Here is a 25,981-nt window from a genome sequence, read left to right as displayed (position 1 = left end):
TTTAAAGAAGAAAACACACAGACAAACATAACACCATTGCCACTTGTGTGGCTCCCTGAGGTGATACCCCTTTCATTGTTTGAGGGGCTTCCCCACCCAACTCTGCTGCTCCGTAGAACATTACAGCACAGTACAGGCCCTTTGGCCCACAATGTTGTGCCGACATTTTATCCTGCTTTAAGATCTATTTAACCCTTCCCTCCCACATAGCCCCCCATTTCTCTATCATTCTATCTAAGAGTCTCTTAAATGTACATAATGTATCTGCCTCCACAACCTCTGCTGGCAGTGCGTTCCACGCACCCACCACTCTGTGTGTGTGTGTGTGTGTGTGTGTGTGTGTGTGTGTAAAAAAAAAGACACTTACCCCTGACATCCCCCTTATCTTCCTCCAGTCGCCTTAAACTTATGTCCCCTTGTGTTAGCTATTCTCACCCTGGAAAAATATCTCTGACTGTCCACTTGATCTATGCCTCTTATCATCTTGTACACCTCTATCAAGTCACCTCTCATCCTCCTTTTCTCCAAAGAGAAAAGCCCCAGCTCACTCAACCTATCCCTCATAAGACATGCTCTCCAATCCAGGCAGCATCCTGGTAAATCTCTGCACCCCTCTAAAGCTTCCACATCCTTCCTATAATGATGTGACCAGAACTGAACACAATCTGGTGTAGTCTAACCAGAGTTCTTTGGAACTGCAACATTACTTGGTGGTTCTTGAACTCAATACCCCAACTAATGAAGGCCAACACACCATGTGCCTTCTTAACAACGCTATCAACCTGTGCAGCAACCTTGAGGGACCCCAAGATCCCTTTGTTCTTCCACACTGCAAAGAGTCCTGCCATTAACCTTGTATTCTGCCTTCAAATTCGATCTCCCGAACTGTATCACCATGTGCAGTAGTGGAAGGAGACTATACTGTGGTCCTTCCTCATAGAGACTTGGCATTGGCTGCACCGAGTTTCAGTGTGTCTGTCCCTCAGCAAGTATTCCTGCAGCCTGGTGTGCCAGTCAGCAGCGTTGCCTTAAAAACATCTCGCTGTGCTGGAAGACCAACAAGTTTTAAGCTGACCAAAGGGCATCCTTCACCGAGTTGATGACCTTCCAGCAGCACTTGATGTCTGTCTCAGTGTGTGCCACTGCCTTCCAACAGTGATGGTTCATGGTGTGTCCTTACAAAATTTGGACCACTTCCCACACCTTGGGAACCACTTCTCAGAGAAGGTGAACATCAGTGATGAAATTCAGCACTGTCTTCAATGAACCAGCACAGCCTTTGGTCAATGAGGAAGAGGACTCCACTTTCCAACATGTATTTTGCATCTTTTCTTTTCTGCATCTTTTTTGCTCCTGTTTTGTATGTGTAAAGTCAAAATTTGGGGACGAGTAAACATATGAAAAAAGATGAAAGACCATTAGCCTTATTCATATTCATTGTATGATGCAAGTTTGCACTCCACTTTTCCCAACATTAGCACTGTAAGTCTTGGCAAACACAGGATAGAAAATTTGGCTAGTTTCAGGAAAAATTATGACTTCTGCATTGAAGGTTTCAGAATGATTCATTATCAAGAAGTATTAGGCATATTTCTCATTTTATTGAATATAGAACTGATTTTTTTTAAATGCCATCTAACTGGCGGGATCAAAGTATTCACAAGTATGACTGATACCTCCCCAGGAAGTAAACGTTGCCTTGCAAGAACCAATGAGATGAAGCTAAATTAAATTAAAATTGAGCTAAATTAAAAGGGCTCAGCACAAAGTTCCATCAGATTGTCAGTATTTATGTTTCTAATAGAGTTGGGAGAGTTCTGTGAGGCATTGGGGAGTTATTGAGGGAGTCAGTCAACCATGAAGAGAAACTAATAGTTTGGATGAAAATGATGCCACATTTAAAAAGGGCTGCAAGGTATTTAAAAAAAAAAATCCTTTCTGAATCAATTACTTTTGAGAGTCAATTTCTAAAATAGTTCTTTCTTCAACATGGCAGGAAATTATTGCAGAGCTTTTTATCGTGATCTCATTGAACGGTGGAGAGGGTATGAAGAGCTCAATGTCTTTGTCTTTTTCCCAGGGAATGGGAATCAAGGAGGCATAGGTTTAAGGTGAGCAGCAAACAATCTGCTGGAGGAACTCAGCAGGTCAGAGTCACAGAATTCTACAATACAGAAGCAGGCCCTTTGGCCCAACTGGTCCATGCTGATGAAGATGCCCCATCCAAGCTTGTCCCATTTGCCAGCATTTGGCCCATAACCTACTAAACCTTTCCTAGCCATGTACCTGTCCAACTGTCTTTTAGAAGTTGTTATTGTACCTGCCTCAACCACTTCTTCCAGCAGCTCCTTGCACCCAGATACTGCCCTTTGTGTAAAAAAAAGTCGTCCCTCAAGTTCCTAAAATCTTTCCCCTCTCACGTTAAACCTTGGTCCTTTAGTTCCTGATACCCCTACTCTGGGGGGGAAAAAGACTGAATGCATTCATCCTATCTATGCACTACATGATTTTATACACCTCCGAAAGATCACTCCTCATTCTGCTATGCTCTTGGAATAAAGTTCTAGCCAGTCCAACCTCTCTGCATAACTCAAACCTTCAAGTCCTGGCAGCACCCTTGTAAATCTTTTCTGCATTCTTTCCAGTTGAATAACATCTTTGCTATGGCAGAGTGACCAAAACAGAGCACAATAATCCAAGTGTAGGCTCACCAGCATCAAGCACACCGCACCATGACCTCCCACCTCTGTATACAACGTCGAGCAGCATCTGTGCGGGAAAGGAATTGTCAACATTTCCGGTCAAAACCCAACATCGGGATTGTGAGGGGAAAGATTTAAAAGGGACCTGAGGGGCAACTTCACACAGTGGGTGGTGTGCATATGGAATGATCTGTCAGAGGAAGTGGTTGAGGCAGGTACAATAACAAAATTTAAAAGACACTTGAACAATACATGGATAGGAAAGGTGTAGAAGGATATGGACCAAACATGGGCAAATGGGACTAGCTTAGATGGGCATGTTGGTCAGGCTGAAGGGCCTGTTTCCGTGCTGTGTTACTCTGATATTTGAAAATCAATACCCCAGACCAGGTACAAAACTCTTGACCTATGGGTAGCATCAGTCCCTGCCCTCCTATGTGCTTTTAACACCTGATCTATTTACTGTAGGCAACTCGAGGCACTTGAAAGATATCAGCAAGACTGTGAAGTAACGTTAGAGTTCTCTCCCCAGTGTCAAGGCCCTAATTGCATTCAGCTCTGTTGAACAGGCCACATTGTTCGCATGCCTGACACTAGACTCCCATAATAGACACTGGCTCTGTCATAAGAAGATGTTTATCAGACAGAGGGAGGAGATTCAAGGATGTGCTAAAAGCCTCCTTGCAAATCTGCAACATCCCCACTTGCTCCTGGGAATCATGACCACTCAAGGTAGAGAAGGACTAATCAGAATGGTATTGAGAACATTGAATCCACTCATTGGGAACAGAAGCCCTGTGTAACCAGCAGAAGGCGTTCACTGTCTTACCAACTACTGACCCACCTGCCCCGTCTGTGGAAGAGTCTACAGGTCCCACATTTGCCTCATCAGTCACCTTAGAACCCACGAAACCAGGGTGGAAGCAAGTCATCCTTAATCCCAAGAGACTGCCCAGGGGACCACAATAACATGTTGGCATCTGGGGAACCACTGCATCTAATTGCTCATGATGCTCATGCATACTGGGATAATATTGGTATTGGTCTACTGTTGTGATGTGTACTGAGATACAGTGAAAAGCATCTGTTTGCGAGCCATCCACACAGATCATTCCATACATTGAGGTTGTAAAAAGAAAACAGAATGCAGAATATAGTGTTACTGTTACAGAGAGAGTGCAGTGCAGGTAACCAAATAAAGTGCAAGGTCCATGACAAGGTAGATTGGGAGATCAAAAATTCATCTTTGGGATAAGAGAGGTCCCTTCGAGAATCTGATAACAGTGGGCTAGAAGCTGACCTCTGTAACTATAACACTATATTCTGCATTTTGATTTTTTTCCTTCGATGTAATTATCTATGGAATGATCTGTCCAGATGACATGCAAAATCTTCTTCAATGTATCTTGGTATATGTGACAATAATAAACCAATTACCAACTGAAAAAATAACCAAAGCAAATGGAACACATAGGATAGGAAAGCTTCATTAATTTGTTTTCAATACAAATTCTTAACTTTATAATTTACAAATTAAATCACAAAATAGAATGCTACAAGGTATAATTACACAAGAATTTTTCCAGCACTTTTCACACTACTTTCTGAATTACTTTGAACAATTACTTTAAAAATGATCAGCCAGTGACAGGAGAAAGGAAACAAATTGAACCAGGTATGGAAGGAGAGGAGAAAAATTACCCCAAGTTGTTAAATTCACTACCGAGTCCCATCGTCTCACTGTCCCCAGATGGGAGACGAGATGCTGTAGTAATTTGTTAGTCTGCCCTCGATAACCATTTCAATGCACACGATCTCGTTGCCTCTGCATTGGAGAAACCAAAGGCAGGGGTGACCACTTGGCAGAATACAGTCCACAGGGGGTGACCCTCAGCTGTCACTTTAATTTCCCATGGCATTTCCACTCCAACCTACACCAATAATGCTCAACGTAAGCTCAAGGGAACAGCATCTCGTCTCCCATCTGGGGACAGTGAGACAACAGGACTTGGTAGTGAATTTAACATGGAATAATTTTTTTTCCTTCCGTACCTGTCACTTTCTCCTCTGTCACTGACTGATCATTTTTAAAGTAATTCAGAAAGTAGTGTGAAAAGTGCTGGAAAAATTCTTGTGTAATTATACCCTGTAGCATTATATTTTGTGATTTAATTTGTAAATCGTAAAGTTGTATTCAATTCAAATTAATGAAGCTTTCCTGTCCTATGTGTTACATTTGCTTTGGTTATTTTTTTCAGTCGGCAATTGGTTTATTATTGTCACGTATACAAAGATGCATTGAGGAAGATTTTGTTTCCACGTCATCCGGACAGATCAGGTGCTGGGGAGTAGATACAGAGGAGATGTCAGGGGTAAGTTTTTTACTCAGAGAGTGGTGAGTGCGTGGAATGGGCTGCCGGAAATGGTGGTGGAGGCGGATACGATAGGGTCTTTCAAGAGACTGTTAGATAGGTATATGGAGCTGAGTAAAATAGAGGGCTGTGGGTAAGCCTAGTAATCTCTAGGGTAGGGACATGTTCGGCACAGCTTTGTGGGCCAAAAGGCCTGAATTGTGCTATAATTGTTCTATGTTCTATCATTCCATAGATAAGTACATCGAGGTGGCACAGAGGGGGGGAGAAAAAACACAAAATGCAGAATATAGTGTTATAGTTACAGAGGCAGTGCAGTTAGACAAATAACGTGCATGGGATGTGACAAGGTAGATTGGGAGATCAAGAATTCATCTTTATCATGTAAGAGGTCCATTCAAATGTCTTATAACAGCATGGTAGAAGCTGTCCTTGAGCCTGGTGGTACATGTTCTCGAGCTTTTCTATCTTTTGCCCGTATGGAGGGGGTAGAAGAGAGAATCTCCGGGGGTGGGAGGGGTCCTTGATTATGTTGGCTATTTTGCCGAGGCAGCTGGAAGTGTAGACAGTCCATGGAGGGGAGGCTGGTTTTCGTGTTGGACTCAGCTGCATTCACAACTCTCTGCAGTTTCTTGCTGCTTTTGCCACTTTATGTAAATTAGATTGCACGTTAAGAGTATAAGAAATGATCGTTGTTCTTTTCCATGTTGGGAACCTATTCAATTTCAGAATGGCAGAGAGCAAGCGAAACCCAGAGGAGAGGTACAGCCTTACAGTCCTGAAGAATGAGACCAAGCTCGTCATGGAGGCCTTCCTGAGGAGGGCGCAGAATGAGGGCAACTCTGTCGGCCATGTTGGGCGCTACTACCATGACGCAAGGAAGTTCAAAGCCAAGTAAGCCTCTTGTTCTTGCTTCCCTTGTTTTTGCAAGATATTTGGGGATAGTTGGCAAGAGTGGTGGGGCGGAAAGTGGGGGGTGGGGGTTTGGAGTTGGGGCGGGGTGAGGGGATGCGATTTTGGGAGGGGCAGAGAACAGAATAACTTAGGCCATGTATAATTGCAGTAAGACACCTTCACTCTCGCACAAATCCTCTTGGAATAAAGACTAAACTGTCATTTGCTTTCCTAATTGCCTGCTATACCTGCTCATTAGTTTTCACTGATTTGTGTACAACAGTACCCTGGCTGAGCAACATTTCCCGATCTTTAAAAATGGTCAGTGTTTCTGTTCTGCTACAGAAGTGGATAACTTCACATTTTTCACACTGTAGTGCATCTGCCGTGCTGTTTCCCACTCACTCAGCTTGTCCTTATCCCCTTGAAGCATCTATGCATCCTCAATACTGGTCACACATGGTTTCATATAACCCATATCTGGTCCCCTAGCCAAGTTTTTGATATAGACTGAATAAATGGGGTCCAGGCAACTATCCCAATGGTACCCCACTCATCAGTTTATTTCTGCTCTTTGCTGTCTGTTAGCCGACTCTCAATACAATCTGGTATGATACCCCTAGTTGCTTTAACTTTGTTCACCAGTCTCTGGTACAGAATGCCTTCTGAAAATCACATTCACTGATTTCTCCACATCTGCTCTGTGAGATATTTCCTCAAAGAACTCCAATAGATTAGTCAGACCTGATCTCCTTTACATAAATCTCCGTTGACTCTGCTCAGTCATGTTTTTTTTAAAGTATCCTGATGTCACATCCTTAAGTGTAGATTCCAACATTTTCCTACTGCAGATATCAGGCTAATGAGTTGGTAGTTGCCTGTTTCTTTTTCTCCCTCATTCTGAGATACTGTTGTCACCTTCATCTCTGTCCAATCTGCAGGAACCATTCCAGAACGCACACAATTTTGGAAGGTGCCAACCAGAACTTTGACTATCTCCATAGGCATCACATTCAAAACTTTGGAATGTAAATCATCGGGAGCTTGGATTTGTCAGTTTTTGGGCTCATTCACTTTCCTAGTTGCATTTCTTTAACTAATTTTTTTTCCTTTTTTTCTATACACAAAGTATGCTTTAATTCCTCTGCAGTTTTGTTATTCCCCATTATAAATTCTCCCATCTGACATTGCTAGTCATTGCCTTTTTACATACCCACTGAAGCTTTCCTAACCAAATATTTGTATCATATAGTACCTCTAATCACGGTAGTGTAGCAGTTAGCGTAACACTATTACAGTGCCAGCGACCTGGGTTCAATTCAAGCCGCTGTCTGTAAGGAGTTTGTACGCTCTCCCTGTGTCTGCGTGGGTTTCCTCCGGGTGCTCCGGTTTCTTCCCACATTCCAAAGACATACGGGTTAGGAAGTTGTGGGCATGCTATGTTGGCGCCGGAAGCATGGCAATACTTGCGGGCTGCCCCCAGAACATTCTGCGTAAAAGATGCATTTCACCATGTGTTTTGTTGTACATGCGACTAATAAAGATACCTTATCATCTTCTCTCCAATTCCCAGACTGATTTTTTTTTAATAGCTGCTCGAATCCAATTCCCTTGGAGCAGCTATCGAAAAAAACTCAGTACGTGGCTAATATAATCAATATTGCTGATTGACAGTTTTGTCAGAAATCTGCCCCTAATCAGGGGATGACTATTCTGCCTGTTGTGTTACCCTAGCCCTTAGAAAGAGCTTTCCACTTTCTCTTCTTACTACACTACCCTGCAAGTATTTTTTTTTTACTTTCTTAGTCACACTATTTAAATCTGAAAATACTGGCACGTTCCTCCAGTGGTTGGATAAAACTATAACTTAGTAATGTTCACCTGATAATGCATTCCATGCTATGTGACCCACCACCATGATCAATAGATTTTTGTTTAGGTCCATTGATTAAATTTTTAGACATCAAGGGAATCATAGGATATGTAATCGATACAGGAAAGTGGTACTGATGTGGAAGATTGCCTTATTGAATGGCAGAGCAGGCACAAAGAGCCAAATGACTTCTCCTGCTTCCAGTTCTAATGTTCCTATACTTTGCCCAGGAGATCCACAAAGTATAATATATTTAGAAAAAGATTTTTTTTTGGTTTTTGTCAAAACTTGATTAGCAGGCCTCTCCTGAAAGATGGATTGAAAGGGAGCTGCTGATCTACTGGAGTTTGACCTTGGACATTAGCACGGTGCAATGTTTAAATCACTACATCCACTTAATGTTTTCCATTTTAACCAAAGGACCCCTGATGGCCAGGATTCCATCTCCATAAAATTACACAAGCACAGAAAGTCGTCCCATAAAGGGAGCTTTGAGAGAGAAGATGAAAAAAGGAGAAGTCTGATACATTGCCAAGGACCTGAGGAAGATGCAGGTTGGGATACAACCGATGAGGAAATCTGCCAGGCAGAGGAAAAGAAACATGGCTTCAAAACAGCCATCAAGAAACTAATTAAGCGGCAGAGAAAGAAGGTCAGTGATGCTTCTGACAAAAAATCTATAGACTTCATTGAAGATAATGGGCTTGTGAAGGAGGGTACTAAGCCTGAATCCAAGGCCAATTCCTTAAAGAGGCGGAAAAGCACCAAACCCTTGGTGGACAATGTTAATGCAATGGCTTCAATGGAAGGTGTCTCCAGGGTAGAGAATGCCATAGAGGAGAGCAGCAAACATAAGAAGTCAGGACACCGGAAGTTTTTGGAATTTTTTCGGAAAGGGCCCAAGAAAAGTGACAATGCCCACCCAGAAAAAGACCAAATGTCTCCAGTGACATCGCCACGGCCCACAACACTCGCCCTGAACCTCCCCCCTACAGGTCAGTCATGTTTTTTTATTCATTCTATTTACTGGTAGTGATAACTGTCTCTGTAGTTCAGTGACAATTAAGAGTTATCCAAATTGGTGGATCTGGGGTCACATGTAGTCTACGCTGGGAAAGGATGGAGGTTCTCCCCTGAGAGACACTAGTGAACCAGATGGGTTTTCGTTACTGAGGTTAGTCTTCTTCCAGCATTTTAGGACCTAAGTATTCCAGGTGATGTAGTGGGATTTGAACTCTGGATCAATTGTCCAGACCTCTGGTGGGTAATCCAGTAATGTAACCACTCGGTTCCCATACCTGATGCCCATCAAGAAGTGGAAGAACCCTGTTTATTAGTTTAAAGGGCTTGAAATTGAAAAGAAGACCCACCATATTCCAACTTGTACAGAGCTCTGGTTTGCTCGTTCTTTGAACCCAGGCACAGTTATGCCCCCCCACAGTTAAGAGAATGCAGAGAAGGTGTTGAAAGGAAAACCTTTCTAGAATGATAGCAGAATTAATTAGTTCTACAAGGGAAAACGGTGATAATATGGGAGATTATGGATTGGTTTAGCAAGGCAAGAGCAGGGATGTTATTTCCACGTGGGGGGAAAACCTGGATATAAAGCAATGATAAATCCAGAAGGAAATTTGAAATAAATAACTAAGTACATGAGAACAAACAGGCACAGGCCATTTGGTCCACACTGTTTGGTAATATAGGTGATCTTCGACCTGAACACTTTTTCTGCCCTATCCCCATATTCTTAATTTCTGCAATACACAGAAATCTATCGATCTTGGTTTTGAATGCAATCATTGATTGAGCCTACATACCTCTCTGGAGTATGCTTGCACTGTTTCCTCCTCATCTACTGTACGAGATACAGCCGCAAAGATCTCCAATAGATCAGTCAAACATGATTTCCTCCACATAAGATCCATGTTGACTCTGCTCATTCGTGTTATTTTCTAAATTTCTTGCATCACAACCTTTGTTACCAATTCCCCCCCGTTTCCCTCCTACAAACATCACAGTTGTTTGTTTTCTCTCCCTCCTTTCTTAAATAGTTGTTATCATCCAATCAGCAGGGACCATTCCAGAATCTATAGAAGAATTTTCAGCAGATACTGCAGTCTGAAACAAAAGCAGAAATGCTGGAAGAGCTCGGGCAGTTGAGCAGAAACCCGTCAACATTTCGGGTCAGGGACCCTTCCCTGGAAACTATGGAATCTTGGAAGATAGTCGGAACATCCACTATCACCATAGCCACTATTTTTAAAACCTGGGATGTAGGTTGTGGGGCATTTATCAGTTTCCAATATCATTAACCTGTCCAGTATTATTTATTTAATGATATTAATTTCTTATTTGTACTGGACCCTTGGTTCTCCAGTATTTATGGAGGTTTTATTGTCTCCTGTGAAGACCAGCACCAAGTATTTGTTTGATACCTCTTCCTTATTCCTATTAATTCTCCTGTTTGTGTAAGGGACCCATATCTGCCCTCGCTAATCTTTTCCTCCTTGCTTAGCTGTAGAAGTTCTGACGGTTTGTTTCTGATCAGTATCGTCTCATATTCCATTTTTCTCTTTCTTACCAATTTTTTGATCATCCTTTGCCAAATTCTAAATCACTCCCAATCCTTGGGCTTGCTGACATTTCCTTAGGTTTAATACAATCTTTTGCTTCTCCTGCAGTATGATCAACGGTTGGTGTGCTCGTCCTGTTCCACCTGTGCCTTAAAGGAATGTACATTTGTTACAAAGCATGTATTGTTTCTTCAGCTGCAAGTCACTGCCTGTCCATCACCTGTGGTTTCCCAATTTACCACAGCCAATCTGCCCTTCATAGCTTCATATTTTTAGATTGCAAGCCCTGATGCCAAGTGAACAACATCATTTAATGTAAAATTCTGTCATGTTATAGTCACTCTTTCCTGTGGAGCCCTTTACAACATGGAGTAGTACAGGCCCTTCGGCCCAACTTGTCCATGCTGACCAAGGCACCTACCTGAGCTAGCCCCATTTGCCTGCATTTGGCCTATATCCCTCTAAACCTTTCCTATCCATGAACTTGTGCAAATGCCTTTTAAATGTAATTGTACCACTTCCTCTGGCAACTCATTCCACATACCCACCAACCTCTGCGTGGAAAAATTTGCCCCTCAGGGCCACTTGAAATCTTTCCCCTCTCGCCTTAAATCTATGCCTTCTAGTTTTAGGCATGTTTATTAAATAACTACCTCCATAGTTCCCTGCACTAGAGAATTCTGAAGACATCTGAAAAGAAGTTTCTCCTCATCACCTTAAATGAGGTCTCTTATTCTGTCTGGAACTACCCCACCACCCCAGGTGTAGATAGCCCCACTACTGAAGGCATAGCTACAAGGTTAAGTGGTTCCCTCGTAGTTTATGTTGCAACCCGCTAACTAGAGCCCAATGAGGTATTCAGCCTTCAGTTCTGCTGTCTTATATGATCAGAGCTGATCTCTATCTCAACTCTAATGCGGAGCGTAAGAAACAGAAGTGGGTGTAGGCTAATCAACACCATATTTCCCCCCTTTCTCCATAATCTTTTGACTCCCTCGTTTACATGTCTATCAATCTCCGCCTTGAATATATTCAGTGACTCTGCCTCCACAGTTCCCTGCACTAGAGAATTCTAAAGACATCTGAAAAGAAGTTTCTCCTCATCACCTTAAATGAGGTCTCTTATTCTGTCTGGAACTACCCCACCACCCTGGGTGTAGATAGCCCCACTAAGTGAAGTATCCCCTCAGCATCCACAGTTCCCCTCAGAATTTTACACGTTTCAATAAGATCACCTGTCATTCTATACCCAATGACTACAGACCCACTTGCTCAACTTTTCTTCATACATCAACCACTTCATCCCAGGAATCGATCTGGTGGAACCTTCTCTGCACTGTCACCACTGCAAACATGCCATTCCAAAGATATGGAGACCAAAACAGTATGCGTTTACCTGCTTTAGTTCCATATCCCTTAAAGTTGTTGCTCATCAATCTATCTTGCTTCTTAAATTATCAGTCTCTGGCCTTGCATCTGTTGGGGAAAGAGGTGTTCAAATTGCCTTTACTCCTTGTATGAAGAAATGCTTCCAAGCATCACCTTGAACTCTTTTTAATCTTGTGCATACCCTTCCAAACTGCCCCCAACATGGCACTGTGATTTTCTTTAAGTCACTTTAAGACTCTGGTTTTAATGTCTCATTCTGAAAGACTGCTCCCACAACAGTGCAGCACCCTCTCAGTGCTGGAGTCTTCAGACTGGGACTTGAACCCAGGACCTTCTGACTCAGTGTGGCAGGGCTAACACCATGTGTATTCTCCAGAGTTGCAGTCACTTGTATGACCTGTCATTACTTCCGACGTTATTTATTTTGGGTCTTAATCATGCTTTCTTTCTGTTGAATTCAGAGCATGAAACTTCAGAATTCTACTCGGAAGTGGCAAAAAAGTTGGAGAAATTGGCACAAGAGTGCTGCGCCCAGACTGGGAGCAATCAGCCAAGTCCAAGCATTGAGGCTCATCCACCAGAGAAAGGTAATGGTGATGTGGTTCCTGGGGTCTGGTGGGAGAAGATCTGATCCAGCACCCAAGGTGGGGAGAGTCAGAGTTTGGGGTGGGGGGTGGAGAGGAGGCAGGAAAGGCCAGAGGCCAGATGTACCCGAGAAGAAGTAGGGTATCAGGAACTGGAATTGAAATAGTTGGGATGATCTACAAGGGAAAAGCCTAGCCCTACAGTGGAAGAATAGTACATGATTTCACATGTCATGGCTGTAAACCATGATCCAACAGAGTGACATTGGCCTTAGTCATACGCACCCTTGACTAGGTAACAACTGGGAGCTGGGGGAAGGTCTGAAATAATCATGGTGTTTGAAGAATATGGGAATAGGGATTAATTCAAAAGCAAAATACAGCAAATGCTGGAAACGTTCAGCAAGTGGGGCAGTGTCTGTGGGGAGAGAATGTTTTGGGTTGACAATCTATGAAAAGTTAGAGATGTTAAAAGAGAGTTTTAAGTTGCGGAGAGAGGAACAAAAGGGAAGGTAGGAGAGAATGAAAGATACAAGTGGGATTAATTGCTTCTAATCATCGTTCGTGAGAATTTATAGTTCTCATATTTCCAATTCTGGAATGAAGAGATGGATTTATCCCATACCTTTGGAATGAGAGTAGCACAATGTATGCAGAGGAGTGGCCGTTGATTAGGGAAGATGACAAGAGGGCTCGAGGAAATGTACCATCTCATGTCCACTGTTCTTTGAATTTCTCCAGTGAACAACAACGACCCACAGACTAACAACGAGAATGCAATTGAGAGAATCGTACTGATACTGCAGGATCAAGGAGACAAAATCAATGAAAAGGTGAGAGGCAGCGATGTGGACTAAGGTTAGCTGTGGAAGATGTTATTCAGAATTCTAACGCCTTAGTGACCTTGTCCAGTGGCTATGAGGCAGATTCAATAATCAGACATGCACTGCACTCCCTGAGAACTACGGTGACTTACAAAACAGGCCATTCGGCCCCTCCTCCTGATACCAGCTCTTTGAAAGAGAATTCATTTTCTCCAATATTCCCATCACCTACCCCCAGAACACTCTACGCAAAAGATGGACTTCACTGTGTTTCGATGTACATGTGACTAGTAAAGATGTATCTTATCTTTCCTAATACCAAACCTTCAGTCCGTAAAACTGCATGATTAATTGGACCCCCCGGTATAATTCTAATTAGGTTGTCATTTTAAAGTCATTAATTCTGCTCTTTATTTTAACATAATTTAAATGTGATTTAAATAGCAAAACATGAGGGGTTTGGGGTGTAGAGGTTAAGTTGCTAATTTAACAGCCCAAGTTCTGCTCTGCTGAATCAGTAACATGAGTTTGAAGCTCATCACGGCAGCTGGGAATTTAAATTCAAGTAATTGAAAAAATCTGGAAAATGTGCTTGTCTCAGTGATAGTAAACACAAATGGTGCAGCTGGTAGAGGTGACCCGGGTTCGATCCTGACCTCCCGATGCTACCCGTATGGACTTTGCACATTCTCCCTGTGACCACATTTGTTTCCTCCAAGTGCTCTGGTTTCCTCCCATGTCCCAAAGGCATGCTGGTTGGAAGGTTAATTGGTCAGTGTAGATTGCCCCTAGTGTGTAGGTGAGTGGTAGAAGCTTGGGTGGAAGGGAAAGTTAACAGGATTGTGGGGAGAATAAAACGGGATTAGTTTAAATTTGAAAGCATCCTATTCAGGTGTATCACAGCTCGGTATGGCAATTGCTGTGGCCAAGACTGTAAGAAATTGGAGAGTCGGGGACACAGCTCAATCCATCATGAAAACCAGCCTCCCCTCCATGGATTCTGTCTACACTTCCCGCTGCCTTGGGAAAGCAGCCAACGTAATCAAGGACCCCTCCCACCATAGACATTCTCCCTTCTCCACCCTTCCATAGGGCAGAAGATTCAAAAGCTTGAAAAAGCACACAACCAGGCTCAAGGACAGCTTCTATCCCGCTGTTATAAGACTCTTGAACAGACCTCATATGATAAAGATGGTCTTGACTGCACAGCCTGCTTTGTCATGGCCCTTGTACCTTACTGTCTACCTGCACTGCACTTTCTCTGTAACTGTAACATTATATTCTACGTTCTTTTGGTGTTTTTCCCTTGTACTACCTCTATGTACTCATGTTTTTGAAATGATCTGTATAGATAGCTTGCAAAACTTGTTTTTCAATGCATCTCGGCACATGTGACAATAATATATCAATACCAATAAATCGGCGCTTTAGGACTGGTGTGGATTCAGTGATCCATGGGGCCTCTTTCCAAACCTACCAAAACCCATCTGAGTCACTGAAGGACAGGAACCCTCCTGTTCTCGCTTGATCTGGTCTGTATGCAACACAAGACCAACCGATGTGATTGACCCTAAACTGTGGATGTGGTTAAGAGTCAATAAGGATGGACCACAAATGCTGTTTTTCTGAGATCATTGTCCACATTATAAGACCATAAGACATGGGAAGAGAATTAGGCCATTCAGCCCATCGAGTCTGCTCCGCCATTCGGTCATGGCTGATTTATTTTTCCCTCTCAACCCCATTCTCCTGCCTTCTCCCCCATAACCTTTGACACCCTTACTAATCAAGAATCTATCAACCTCCGCTTTAAACATACCAATGACTTGGCCTCCACAGCAGTCTGTGGCAATGAATTCCACAGATTCACCACCCTCTGGCAAAAAAGATTCCTCCTCGTCTCTGTTCTAAAGGGACATCCTTCTATTCTGAGCTGTGCCCTCCGGTCCTAGACTCCCACTACTGGAAACATCCTCTCTGCATCCACTCTATCCAGGCCTTTCAATATTTGGTAGGTTTCAGAGAGATCCCCCCTCATCCTTCTAAAATCCAGTGAGTACAGGCCCAGAGCCATTGAACACTCCTCGCACGTTAACCCTTTCACTCCTGGGATCATTCTCGTAAACCTCCCCTGGACCCTCTCCAATGCCAGCACAACCTTCCTTGGATATGGGGCCCAAAACTGCTCACAATACTCCAGATGTGGTCTGACCAACACCTTATATAAAGCCTCAGCATTCTATCCATGCTTTTATATTCCAGTTGTCTCAAAATGAACGCTAACATTGCACTTGCCTTCCTTACTACCGATTCACACTGCAAGTTAACCTTTCGGGAATCCTGCACTAGGACTCCCAAGTCCCTTTGCACCTCCGATTTCTGAATTCACTTTGCCTTTATTTGTTCTACCAAAGTGCATGACCATACACTTCCATATGCTATATTCCGTCTGCCACTTCTTTGCCCATTCTCCCAGCCTTTCCTTCTGCAGACTCCCTGCTTCCTCAGGATTACCTGCCCCTCCACCCATCTTTGTACCATCCGTAAACTTGGCCACAAAGCCATCAATTCCGTCATCCAGTTCATTGACATAAAGCGAAAAGTAGCGGACCCAACACCGACCCCTGCGGAACACCACTAGTCACCGGCAGCCAACCAGAAAAGGCCCCCTTTATGCCCACTCTTTGCCTTCTACCAGTCAGCCAATCTTCTATCCATGCTAGTACCTTTCCTGTAATACCATGGGATCCTATCTTGTTTAGCTGCTTCATGTGAGGCACCTTGTCAAAGACCTTCTGAAAATCCAAGGAAACAACATCCACTGACTCTCCTTTGTCTATCCTGCCTGTTACTTCCTCAAAGAATTCCATCAGATTTGTCAGGCAAGATTTCCCCTTAAGGAGACCATGCTGACTTCGGTCTATTTTATCATGAGCTTCCAAGTACCCCGAAACCTCATCCTTAATAATGGACTCTAACATCTTACCAACTACTGAAGTCAGGCTAACTGGCCTAAATTTCCTGTGATTATGTGAGTGAATTAAACTAAAAGTCAGTTGCGTTGGTTGGAGCCCTGAAGTTTTCTTGGGTATATGCTAAGGAACTAAATATTGATATTTTAAAAGGAAAAAAGCAATGAAAATTGGGACACTACTGGAGGATTGTGATATACAACAGCTTGTATTTGTAAAAAAAAATCCTTTAATACTGGAGTATTATCAAATAAAAACATTCTGCAGAGCCACATTAGGAAATACTGGGAGGAAAGGAACAAGTCCAGGGTACAGTGATAGCTCAGTGGTTTAATTACCAGGCTAATAATCCAGAGACCTGGACTGACAGTCTGGAGTCCTGAGTTCAAATCCTACCATGACAGTTGTGGAATCTCAGGAAAAATCAGTAGTCCTTGGCAATAATTACTAGAGTGGATCAATGAGACCAGTGGTGATTGATGTAAGGGCTTTTGGCCATATTGAATGGCGAGGCAGTCTTTAAAAGTCAGGTGGCCTTCTACTTCCACGTGTGTTCTTCTCGCGTGGTGTGACTTAGTGCGTTGCGGTAGAGCTTAAGATGATGGGTGACAGTGTAAAGTAGGCTGGGAAGAAGAGCGGTGGATTAGTTCAGGAAGTTGGAGGGTTCCAGTAAGTGAAGAGTTAAGGTGAGCTGGCCTCTTGCAACGTTAATCAGTGGCCTTGGTAATGTTTCGTGGAGTTGATGTGCTTATTGAATGTATTGGAAACCTACTATTATTATTTTCCTGCTCTCTTGTAGATGAAGGACAACCCCATTCTGCAACGTCCGATGTCCTATCATTGCTTTACTCAGTTGGTCGAAGCCTTTACAGCCAACGTTGAAGGACAGATCAAGGATCCTGCCACCAGCCCTGAGCTGACGAAGATCGCGCTGACCATGGAACTTACTCGGAGGGTGGCTGGCATTAGCAGTCACCCAGTACAGCAGCTGATGGGCTACACCATGCAGTACATGGACATGTTTGTCCCCTGGCTGCAGGAGCAAGGCGGATGGGTGAGTCACGTGCCTGGAGCTAAAAGAAGGACTCCTCACTCCCAATGAATGTTGGAAAGTCCGAGATCCCGGCATCTGATCCTCATTTCCCAAAAATCAAAACCTCCACAACTGCTTGCTGCTTCTAGTTCCTCAGGCAGCTGATGAGAAGTCGCAGACTATTTGACTCTGGCAGGCAGCTCCACAGGCAATCCCCATCTTGTCCTTGCCCCAAGTCCACACAATACACTCGTGCACATCTCGCTCTCGCTCTCTTGCACGCACATCCTCACATGGCAAAAGTAATCTTCTGTAACAGGGGCCCATTTTAAGATTAGCTGCCTCGACTCTTTGACGACTTCTCTGGCTGGTCCAGGACCCTGGCAACAGAATAAAACTGCCTTGCCCCATCAGGTTGGATCTACCAAGTCAGGCACAAGTGTTCAGTTCTCAAGTTCCCCAATCCCTATAGTGTTTGTCACTTGAATCAGCCCTCTGAGACTTTATTCTTATCTCAACAGTGATCCATAGAGTGTGATAGAACTAACATGGAACAGTTATTGTCAGAGTTCGGGAGCACCTCTAGTCAGGGAGATGAGGATTTTACGTCCTAATGAAACATCTAACATTAATACAATATGCAACATTCGTTCACTAAGTGGAATGAAAACTAACCAACCTCCATTTGTTATTTTAAGATTCTGACCCGTGTGTTCAAACCCTCCCATCATCTCACCTCTCCCTATCTTTGCATTCTGATTCTAGACACCAGTAAAATTTCAATTGGTCCTCCACTGGCAACCATGCTTTCAGCTTTCAAGGATCCGAGCTCTGTAATTCCCTCCCTAAACCCCTTTGGTTCTTCCTCTTCCTGAGCTCTGGAATTCCCTCCCTGGTGCTTGCTCCTCCTTTAAGATACCCTTAACTATCTACTACTTTTACCAAGCTTTGATTATCTCATCTGATATCTCTGTGACCATATTTTTGATCCTGTTTTATCGCTGTTTGCTGTTTTGTAATGTTAAAGATTCCATATAAATATACTTTGACGAGTACCTCCATTTACAAAGAGGAATAAAGAATATGCATATGTGTAGCAGCTGGAAGTAATCCAAAGGACTTTAGGACAAATAGATTACTCTTGAGTCACAGCTCTTAACCAACTTGCATGTGGCATTCATTGTAAATAGCAAGTCCTATAATAACCAGGTTAGTTGCTTTTGGTGGTGGTTGAAGGAGGGAGTAATGCTGGGCAGAGAGGACTACCCTTTAAATCGTGCCAAAGGTTTTTTTTTAATCCACCTTTGCAGACACATGGTCTGTCTTCCAAAAGCTGCCCCTGAAACGGTGGCACTCAGTACTGTCAGCATGTATCACGAGATTTAGTTTGCCTGGAACCTGAGCCAGAACCGGGCTTTGACCCACCGAGTCAATCAAGTACTAATTTTACACTAATCCCACATTATTCTCCCCACATTCACATCAATTCCCACCCCTACCCCCTCAGATTCTACACTCACCTACACACCAGAGGCAATTTACACACCAGAGGCAATTTACAGTGGCCAATTAACCTACCTTCCCACATACCTTTGGGATGTGGTGGGAAACCCACATAGTCACAGGGAGAATGTTCAAACTGCACACAGACAGCACTGAAGGTCACGACTGAACCCGGTTCACTAGAGCTGTGAGGCAAGCTGTTGCCTGGTCTAAGAGTATGGAATCGGTGTACTGGACCTGTGTGTGTGTGAGAGCACATGGCATTTAACCTTGACTGTATTTTGTGTTCCTCTAACAGGAGAAGGTGCTGCCCTTGGATGATGTCTCTGAACACCAAATAGACTGACTTCAGCCAAACCCAGGGAATTAAGATGAAACTCGGGAGAGTTTGCCCTTGGCTATTTGAACAAAGAAATCAACCTACCTTTTAGAGCTGGAAAATGTTCAAAAAGGTTTCAGCCATCAAACACACGAGCGGGTTAAAGCAATATGATGGGTCAGTGACTCCAATCAAGTGAGATGGGGAATCCAACTTCATGTGGGGTTGTCTACAGAGATATCTGATGAAACGTGTTGACTGATCCTACGATGACAATGGCTAGGTTATTGTCATAAGCTGTGGTAGAGTCTATGCTATCTGAGTGTGCCCTTTTTTATGCACTATTTTCTTTTTTATCCTTCTCTGAGTAAATCTAGTGAAGGAAGTTGCCATCCTACTAATATATAGTAAAATTCCAGCAATCCGTTCTCCAATCATTGAGAAATCCCAAAGTTTTGGCATCTGGTTCCCATCAAACTCATCATTGGAAAATTTATTATTCTATACATATAACAGCTTTTTCTTTCAAAAAGGGAGAACTAAAGGAGTGTTGTAGTATTAATTGGAATAACATCCAGCGGTCTGGAAAATCAGCTAGTTCGGCACCACCAACGTCCCAATCATACTGGATTAATGGAATTTTACCGTATAACCTAATTTCTGGATGTAAAAGCCATATAGAATCCTAAATCGTGCCTTAGAGACTATCGTAATAATACAAGGAAAATGGATTGGGTTGAAAGTATGGCATTCGTTAGGGAGGAGGGGTGAGAGAAAAATATGCCTGACAAACCTTACCCAGAAATCTACCTCGTTCTCTCCTACAGATTTAATGACTGGTGCATTAATAGTTGAAATGTAAAGCATTTGCAATTTTTAGTTTTAGTCTTTTGATTTGACTAAGTAGCTTGTAGTATGTAGCTGTACATAATGGAGTTTGGTTAATGTTGATTGTCCACAACTTGAGTGGACATCAATGAGTAAATCAAACTGATAAAGTTCAGGAAGATGTAGGTAGCATTAACATTTGTTTTTAAAGGGTGCCAGATGAGTTTTAAAATGCACTTTCATAGGTAAATGGGGACTTGTCCTAATGGTGCTATTTGGTGGCATGACACATAGTTGATAATAACAGCAATCAAGTCAATAATGGGTCCTCGACATTCAACTGTCAGGGATAAGAGTCAAGTGAAACTAGTGCCTTATCTGTGCGTACTACCTTCTGTGGGCATTTAAGGATTGGTACTGTATGACTGTGGACAAAAAAGGAGTAGAGGGAGCATCGTCCAATATAGTGCAGAATAGCATCTGAAAGTATCGGAGAATTTGCACTGTAACTGAGCATCTCATTCGTTCTGAAGTGAGTGTGTATCATCAGAATGAGATGAATGTGTTCTTCCATTCTAGCTGTGCTCTTCCCCTCTCCTCCTGTGTCTAAATGTGGAATCATTTGCTACATTTGTTGAAGGCAATTATGTTCCCAATGGGGAAGCATTTGTGTTTCTTGTGTTTTGTGTTTCTTGTCCTTTTGAACAAACTGTAGGTCCCATATTGGGAGATGGCTACCTAAACTGTAGGTAAGGTTGTAGGTTTACTTGTACAGAGCTATAGGTTTGCTTGCACAATTTCTCCTTTGACATGTGACCATTCATATCAACACTTAACCATTTAGAGGAAAAGACAGATGGACCTTTTGGCTGACCACCTTCCATTAAATAAACCTCACCTTCCCTTATCTAAACCTGATCCAGGAGATTACCCGACCTTCCTGTAGGTTGTGTGGCATTGCTCTGGTTGATCCAATATTGTAAGCAGGACCTCGGTATACAAAGGATATTGTTAGTTTTCTGGGCTATCAGGCAGGTTAATCTTTGTTTGATTTTTAGTGTACTTGAAGCAAACTGAGTTCCAGCCCATCGTCAAGTTGCAGGGAGTTGACCTATGGTGCAAGGGAAAGGGGTGGTCGTGCAATGTGTATGGAAGTACTTTGGGCCTCACCCTGTGTTTATTTTGTTCTTTGTCCCAGCTACTGCATAGTCTGGAACTTGGAGTGGGGCACTCAGTACAAAATTGTGTCCATAAATGTATCTCCCCAGAATGACTCCAGGAAAGTTCTTTTTCAATCCCCTGGTGTCATGAAACTGACAAAGCCCTTGGTCTACATAAGTTGGCTAGCTTCAACTGGAGGTAGATTGAGAGGTGACTATAATTGACCTCCAGGGCCACTGACTAGAGACTCGTGTACGTGATGTCATTGGGTGAGGGGAGAATTGAGACCTGCAGTGAAACCTGTGCCAATCAAACAGCCTGTTGATACTTAGTATGCAGGGCTGAGAAATAGGTAGATTCTTAGAATGTGGATCCATAGTGCCATATATGACTTCATGCACATCGGAAAATAAAATGATTTTAAAACTGTTAAGTTGAGGACAATCTTTTACAGACTCCTCAATTGTTGACCATTACCATAAAATTAAATGTACAAGTTGTTCTATTTTATAAAGCTGCAAATCAGAAAATATTGTACATGGTTCCTCCACGTTAACTGAACGGCTATGAACTCTGCAGAGTGATATGTTCTGTGTACTTGACTCTGGTAAGCAGATCTACGTGGAAAAAATATTTGAATGTCTTTTATGTAAATTGTAAAATTATTTTTTTTAAAGATTTTGTAGTTTTATTAAGTATTGGGTATTAAGCTGTGAGGCTATGGTTGCTCTGGATTCTCTGTGATATGCACACCAACTTTTGTGGGCATTTGTGTTTTAGAATGTTTACAGGAGAGAGAGTTCATGAATAATCAAAGCATCATACTTTATTATACAAATAACTCAATAGGCTTTGCATCAGTTGAATGTGATGAAGTCTGTCTGGTCAATTTTTTTTATTTAAACATTCTTAGCTCTTTGGCCTAAACAATATTTCAGTAGCCTAAAACTACATTGTGGACCCAGATCTGGGGGACTATTGGGGTTTTGCACTCAATCTGGTTTCAATCAGTTATAAATGGATTAAGGCCAAAGCATGAGACTAACTCTAACGTTGGTAGAATTGGCAGGAGGGTGATTGAATGGAGGAATGGGTGGTTGACCCTTGTGAGATATCTCATTTCCTGCCAACACATGCCCATCTTAACCCTTCATTTTTGGTTGAGGATGTCAAGGAATGTGGATCTAATACAAGGGAGTTACAGATCAGCCATGATCTAATTGAATGGCAGAACAGTTTCAGAGGACTGAAGGGCCTCCTCCAAAGAATGGCTGTTGTGCCAAAGATCTGCCTTTGCCCATGGAACCCAACGCCCAGCAGGGATTGTCCCTCTGGCGATTAAGGGAATAAGACAAAGTGAAAACATGGAGACACAAGAGACTTCAGATGCTGTACTCTGGAGTAAAAAAACAAACTGCTGGAAGAACTTAACAGGTCAGGCAGCATTTGTGGAGGGAAAGGGATGGTTGATGTTTTGAATCGAGACCCTGCATCAGGACTGAATGTGTAGGAGGAGATAGCCGGTATAAAAAGGTGAGGGTGAGACAGGTTGGTAGGTGATAGGTGGAACAGATGAGATGGCGGGGGGGAAATGATGGGCGGATGGAGCCAGGTCACCATAACACATCTTACCCTCTTTTCTCCCCCTGCCCCTTCTGATTTCTCCATGACTCCCTGGTTCACTCATCCTTCCCCACCACCCCTGTGTGTCCCCTGGCGCTTTCCCCTGTAACCATTAGGAGGTGCAACATTTGTTTCCTACACCTCTTCTCTCACCGCCATTCAGGAACCTAAACTGCCCTTCCAAGTCAGGCAAAGATTCGCATGCACCTCCTCCAACCTTGTCTCCTGCCTTTGGTGCTCTCGATGTGGACTCCTCTACATCGGCGAGCGTTTTGTGGAGGTCCACGATAGCCATCCTACTGTCGACAGCATGCCATTTGAACTCCCCTCCCGATTCCCACACCAACCTGTCAGTCCTCGGCCTTCTCCACTGCCAGGGTGAGGCCAAACACAAACTAGGCGAACAGCCCCTTGTATTCTGCCTGTGTGGTCTACAACCCAATGGTATGAAGATTGAAATTTCCAATTTAAGGTAACCCTCAGCCCCTTTGTTCCTTTCTCTCTCCTCCTCATGCACTCATCCTCCCTCCTACTTTTTCCAACCCTGCCCTTGTCCACCCCCCCATTACCCAGTTTCATTGCCCATCCCCACCTGGTTCTTTCTGCCCATCACCCTCACATTTAACCTACAGACCGTCCTATCCTCTTCCCCCACCAAGTTCCATCTGCCTATCACCCCTCCCTTTGTCTGGTTCCATTTATCACCTTCCTTACTTACCAGATTCCAGCACCTACATTCCTACTGGCTCCATCTGCTCACGATCCCCCTCCTCAACTGGTTCCAGCTACCACCTGATAATCACCTATTTACCTTCCTCGATGCCTTTGTTTCTCCTTCTCCACCTATCTCCTGCCTCACCCACCCCCCACCTCACCTTTTATACGAGCCATCTCCCTTCTACACCCTCAGTCCTGATGCGGGGTCTTGACCCAAAACATCAACCATCCCTCTGCCTCCATGGATACTGTCTGACCTGAATTCCTCCAGCAGTTTGGGTTGTTTTTGTTTTACTTAAATGCAATGAAACCGTGGGCAAGGCTAGATGCGAATACTGTGAGCTTGTGTAACTGCCTGTCTGTCCTACCCAGGAACTAAACTGTGTCTATGAATCACTGAAACATTTAAAGATTTTTAAAAGTTTTGCTGGGGGATGGAGATTTTATATGAATTATTTGATGCTTTAATTGGTAAGACGTGAATGTTGTCTATATAAATATTCCACAATTAATCTGTTTTCTTAACATGAGTGATCTTTTTTTGGAAGAATATCTGACAGGGTTAATGTTTGATCCACCCATATGTCCTCTGATGGTACCTCAATTTGCTCCACCGAGTTTTGGAATTCCCTCCCTAATCCTTTTTACCTCCCTCTTTTTCAGATGCTCCTTAAAACCTACCTCTGCCTGAGTTTATAGTCGCAAACCCTAATGTTTCTTTGGGACTTGCTGTAAACTGTTGACAGTGTACCCGTGAAGCTCCTTTAATGCTTCAACAACAGTAAAAGCAAGTTGTCTCATTTCACATTTCCCTCCTGAAGCCGAGCGGACAACACTGCCTGCTAATGATGGGATTTCACGACATTACATCGGTCAAGAAACAATGAACTCTTATTTATTGATTGATCTGTCTTGACCCAGAGCACTTTTGAAGTGAGGTTACTGTAATAGAGGAGACATAGAATAAATCTGTGACCAAGAAGAACCCATAAATAGCTTTGCACAGGTAGGGTGATGATTGAAAAAGTGATGTCATTTGAGGGATACATACTCCTGGCACAGGAGGAGGCAATTCAGCCCATCAAATCCCTGCTGGTTCCCAGAAGAGCAAACCCATTCCACCTCGTCTTATTTCCCTGTAGTCCTGAAACCCGTTCCCTCTCGCATGTCCACCAACTTCCCCTTTTGATTCTTTTTGCCACTAAAGTTAATTGGTTAATGTACATTACCCCGTCAGCATGTCTTTGGGTCATGAGAAGAAGCCGGAGCGCACTGAGGAAACCCACGTGGTCACATCGTGTGCAAAGGCAGCAACCGAGGTTAGAATGGAGCCCTAGGTACCTGGAGCTGCGGGGCAGCAGCACTAACTGCTGTGCCACTATGCCATCTGAATTATTGGCTCTGGATATCTGGAACTCGCTGCACTTCCAAAGAATACCATGGGAAATGTTTATACCATGTTCTGACAGCACAGACCTTCCTCAGACTGGAGTTTCAGCCTAGATTTTCTGTTCATCTTTCCTGAGCCCACAACTCTGTGATATCCACTGAACTGCAGATGGCAATGTAGACATAATGATGGTAGGTAATCTTGTTCTCTTAAGGACTACTCAGTCATTGAGAGATACAGCAGGGAAACAGGCCCTTCAGCCCATCGAATCTGCTGTGATCATTAACCACCTATTTATGCTAATCCTACATTAATCCCATTTTTTTATTCCCACCATCTTCCCATCAACTGCCCTCTAATTCACCTACATACTAGGGGCAATTTGCAGCGGCCAATTAACCTACCAACCTGCATGTCTTTGGGATGTGGGAGGAAACCCACATGGAGAACATGCAAACTCCACAAAGGCAGCACCCAAGGTCAGGATCGAACCTGGGTCTCTGGCACTACGAGGCAGTGGCTCTACAAGCTATCCCACTGTGCTGCTCTGTTGTTGGAGATAAAAATACAAACAGCAATGCTGGAAACATTCAGCAGGTCAGGGAGCATCTGTGGAAAAAATATTAATGTTTCAGGTCCAACATTTGTTCCAAATGTTCCAACATTTTGATTTTATTTCAGAATTCCAGCAACCCCTCACGTGGTTCTATCTGCCTAAATTTTGTTCTCCTTATCTGTTTCCACCTATTACCCACCAGCCCCCCTCCTCCTCCTGAACCTGGCTCCATCTGTCCGAATTAGAATCAGGTTTATTATCACTGATGCATGTCGTGAAATTTGTTGTATTGCAGCAGTCGTACAACAGCAAGACATAAGTTACAAAACTAAATAAATAGTGCAAAAGAGGAATAACAAGGTAGTGTTCATGGATTCAAGGACCATTCAGGAATCTGATGGCAGAGGGGAAGAAGCTGTTCCTGACATGTTGAGTGTGGGTCTTCAGGCTCTTGTACCCTCCTCCCTGATGGTAGTAACATGAAGAGGGCATGTCCCGGATGGTGAGGCTCCTTAGTGATGGGTGTTGCTGCCATCATTTCCCACCTCAAACCAGTTCCACTTATTGCCTACCAGCCCGTCTCACCCCTCCCTCCATCTTTGTACATGCTGGCTATCTTCCCTCTACACTCTCAGTCCTGATACAGGTTCTTGACTGAAATGTTGACT

General features: G+C 43.4%; 1 protein-coding gene across 1 annotated transcript in view; it reads left to right on the top strand.

The window, feature by feature from the left end:
• bcl2l12 (BCL2 like 12) overlaps positions 1–23,842 on the top strand; it is a 40,780-nt gene extending 16,938 nt beyond the window's left edge. The window contains exons 3-8 of the mRNA XM_052042837.1: positions 5,804–5,968; positions 8,262–8,836; positions 12,265–12,390; positions 13,129–13,220; positions 16,983–17,237; positions 19,018–23,842. Coding sequence (XP_051898797.1) covers positions 5,804–5,968; positions 8,262–8,836; positions 12,265–12,390; positions 13,129–13,220; positions 16,983–17,237; positions 19,018–19,065 — 1,261 coding nt within the window. The 3' untranslated portion in view covers positions 19,066–23,842. The remainder of the gene's footprint in view (positions 1–5,803; positions 5,969–8,261; positions 8,837–12,264; positions 12,391–13,128; positions 13,221–16,982; positions 17,238–19,017) is intronic.
• Positions 23,843–25,981: the final 2,139 nt, after the last annotated feature.

The sequence above is a fragment of the Pristis pectinata genome, chromosome 33 (genome assembly GCF_009764475.1).
Source record: "Pristis pectinata isolate sPriPec2 chromosome 33, sPriPec2.1.pri, whole genome shotgun sequence".
Classification (NCBI taxonomy): Eukaryota; Metazoa; Chordata; class Chondrichthyes; order Rhinopristiformes; family Pristidae; genus Pristis; species Pristis pectinata.
This window is presented reverse-complemented; position numbering and strand designations above follow the sequence as displayed.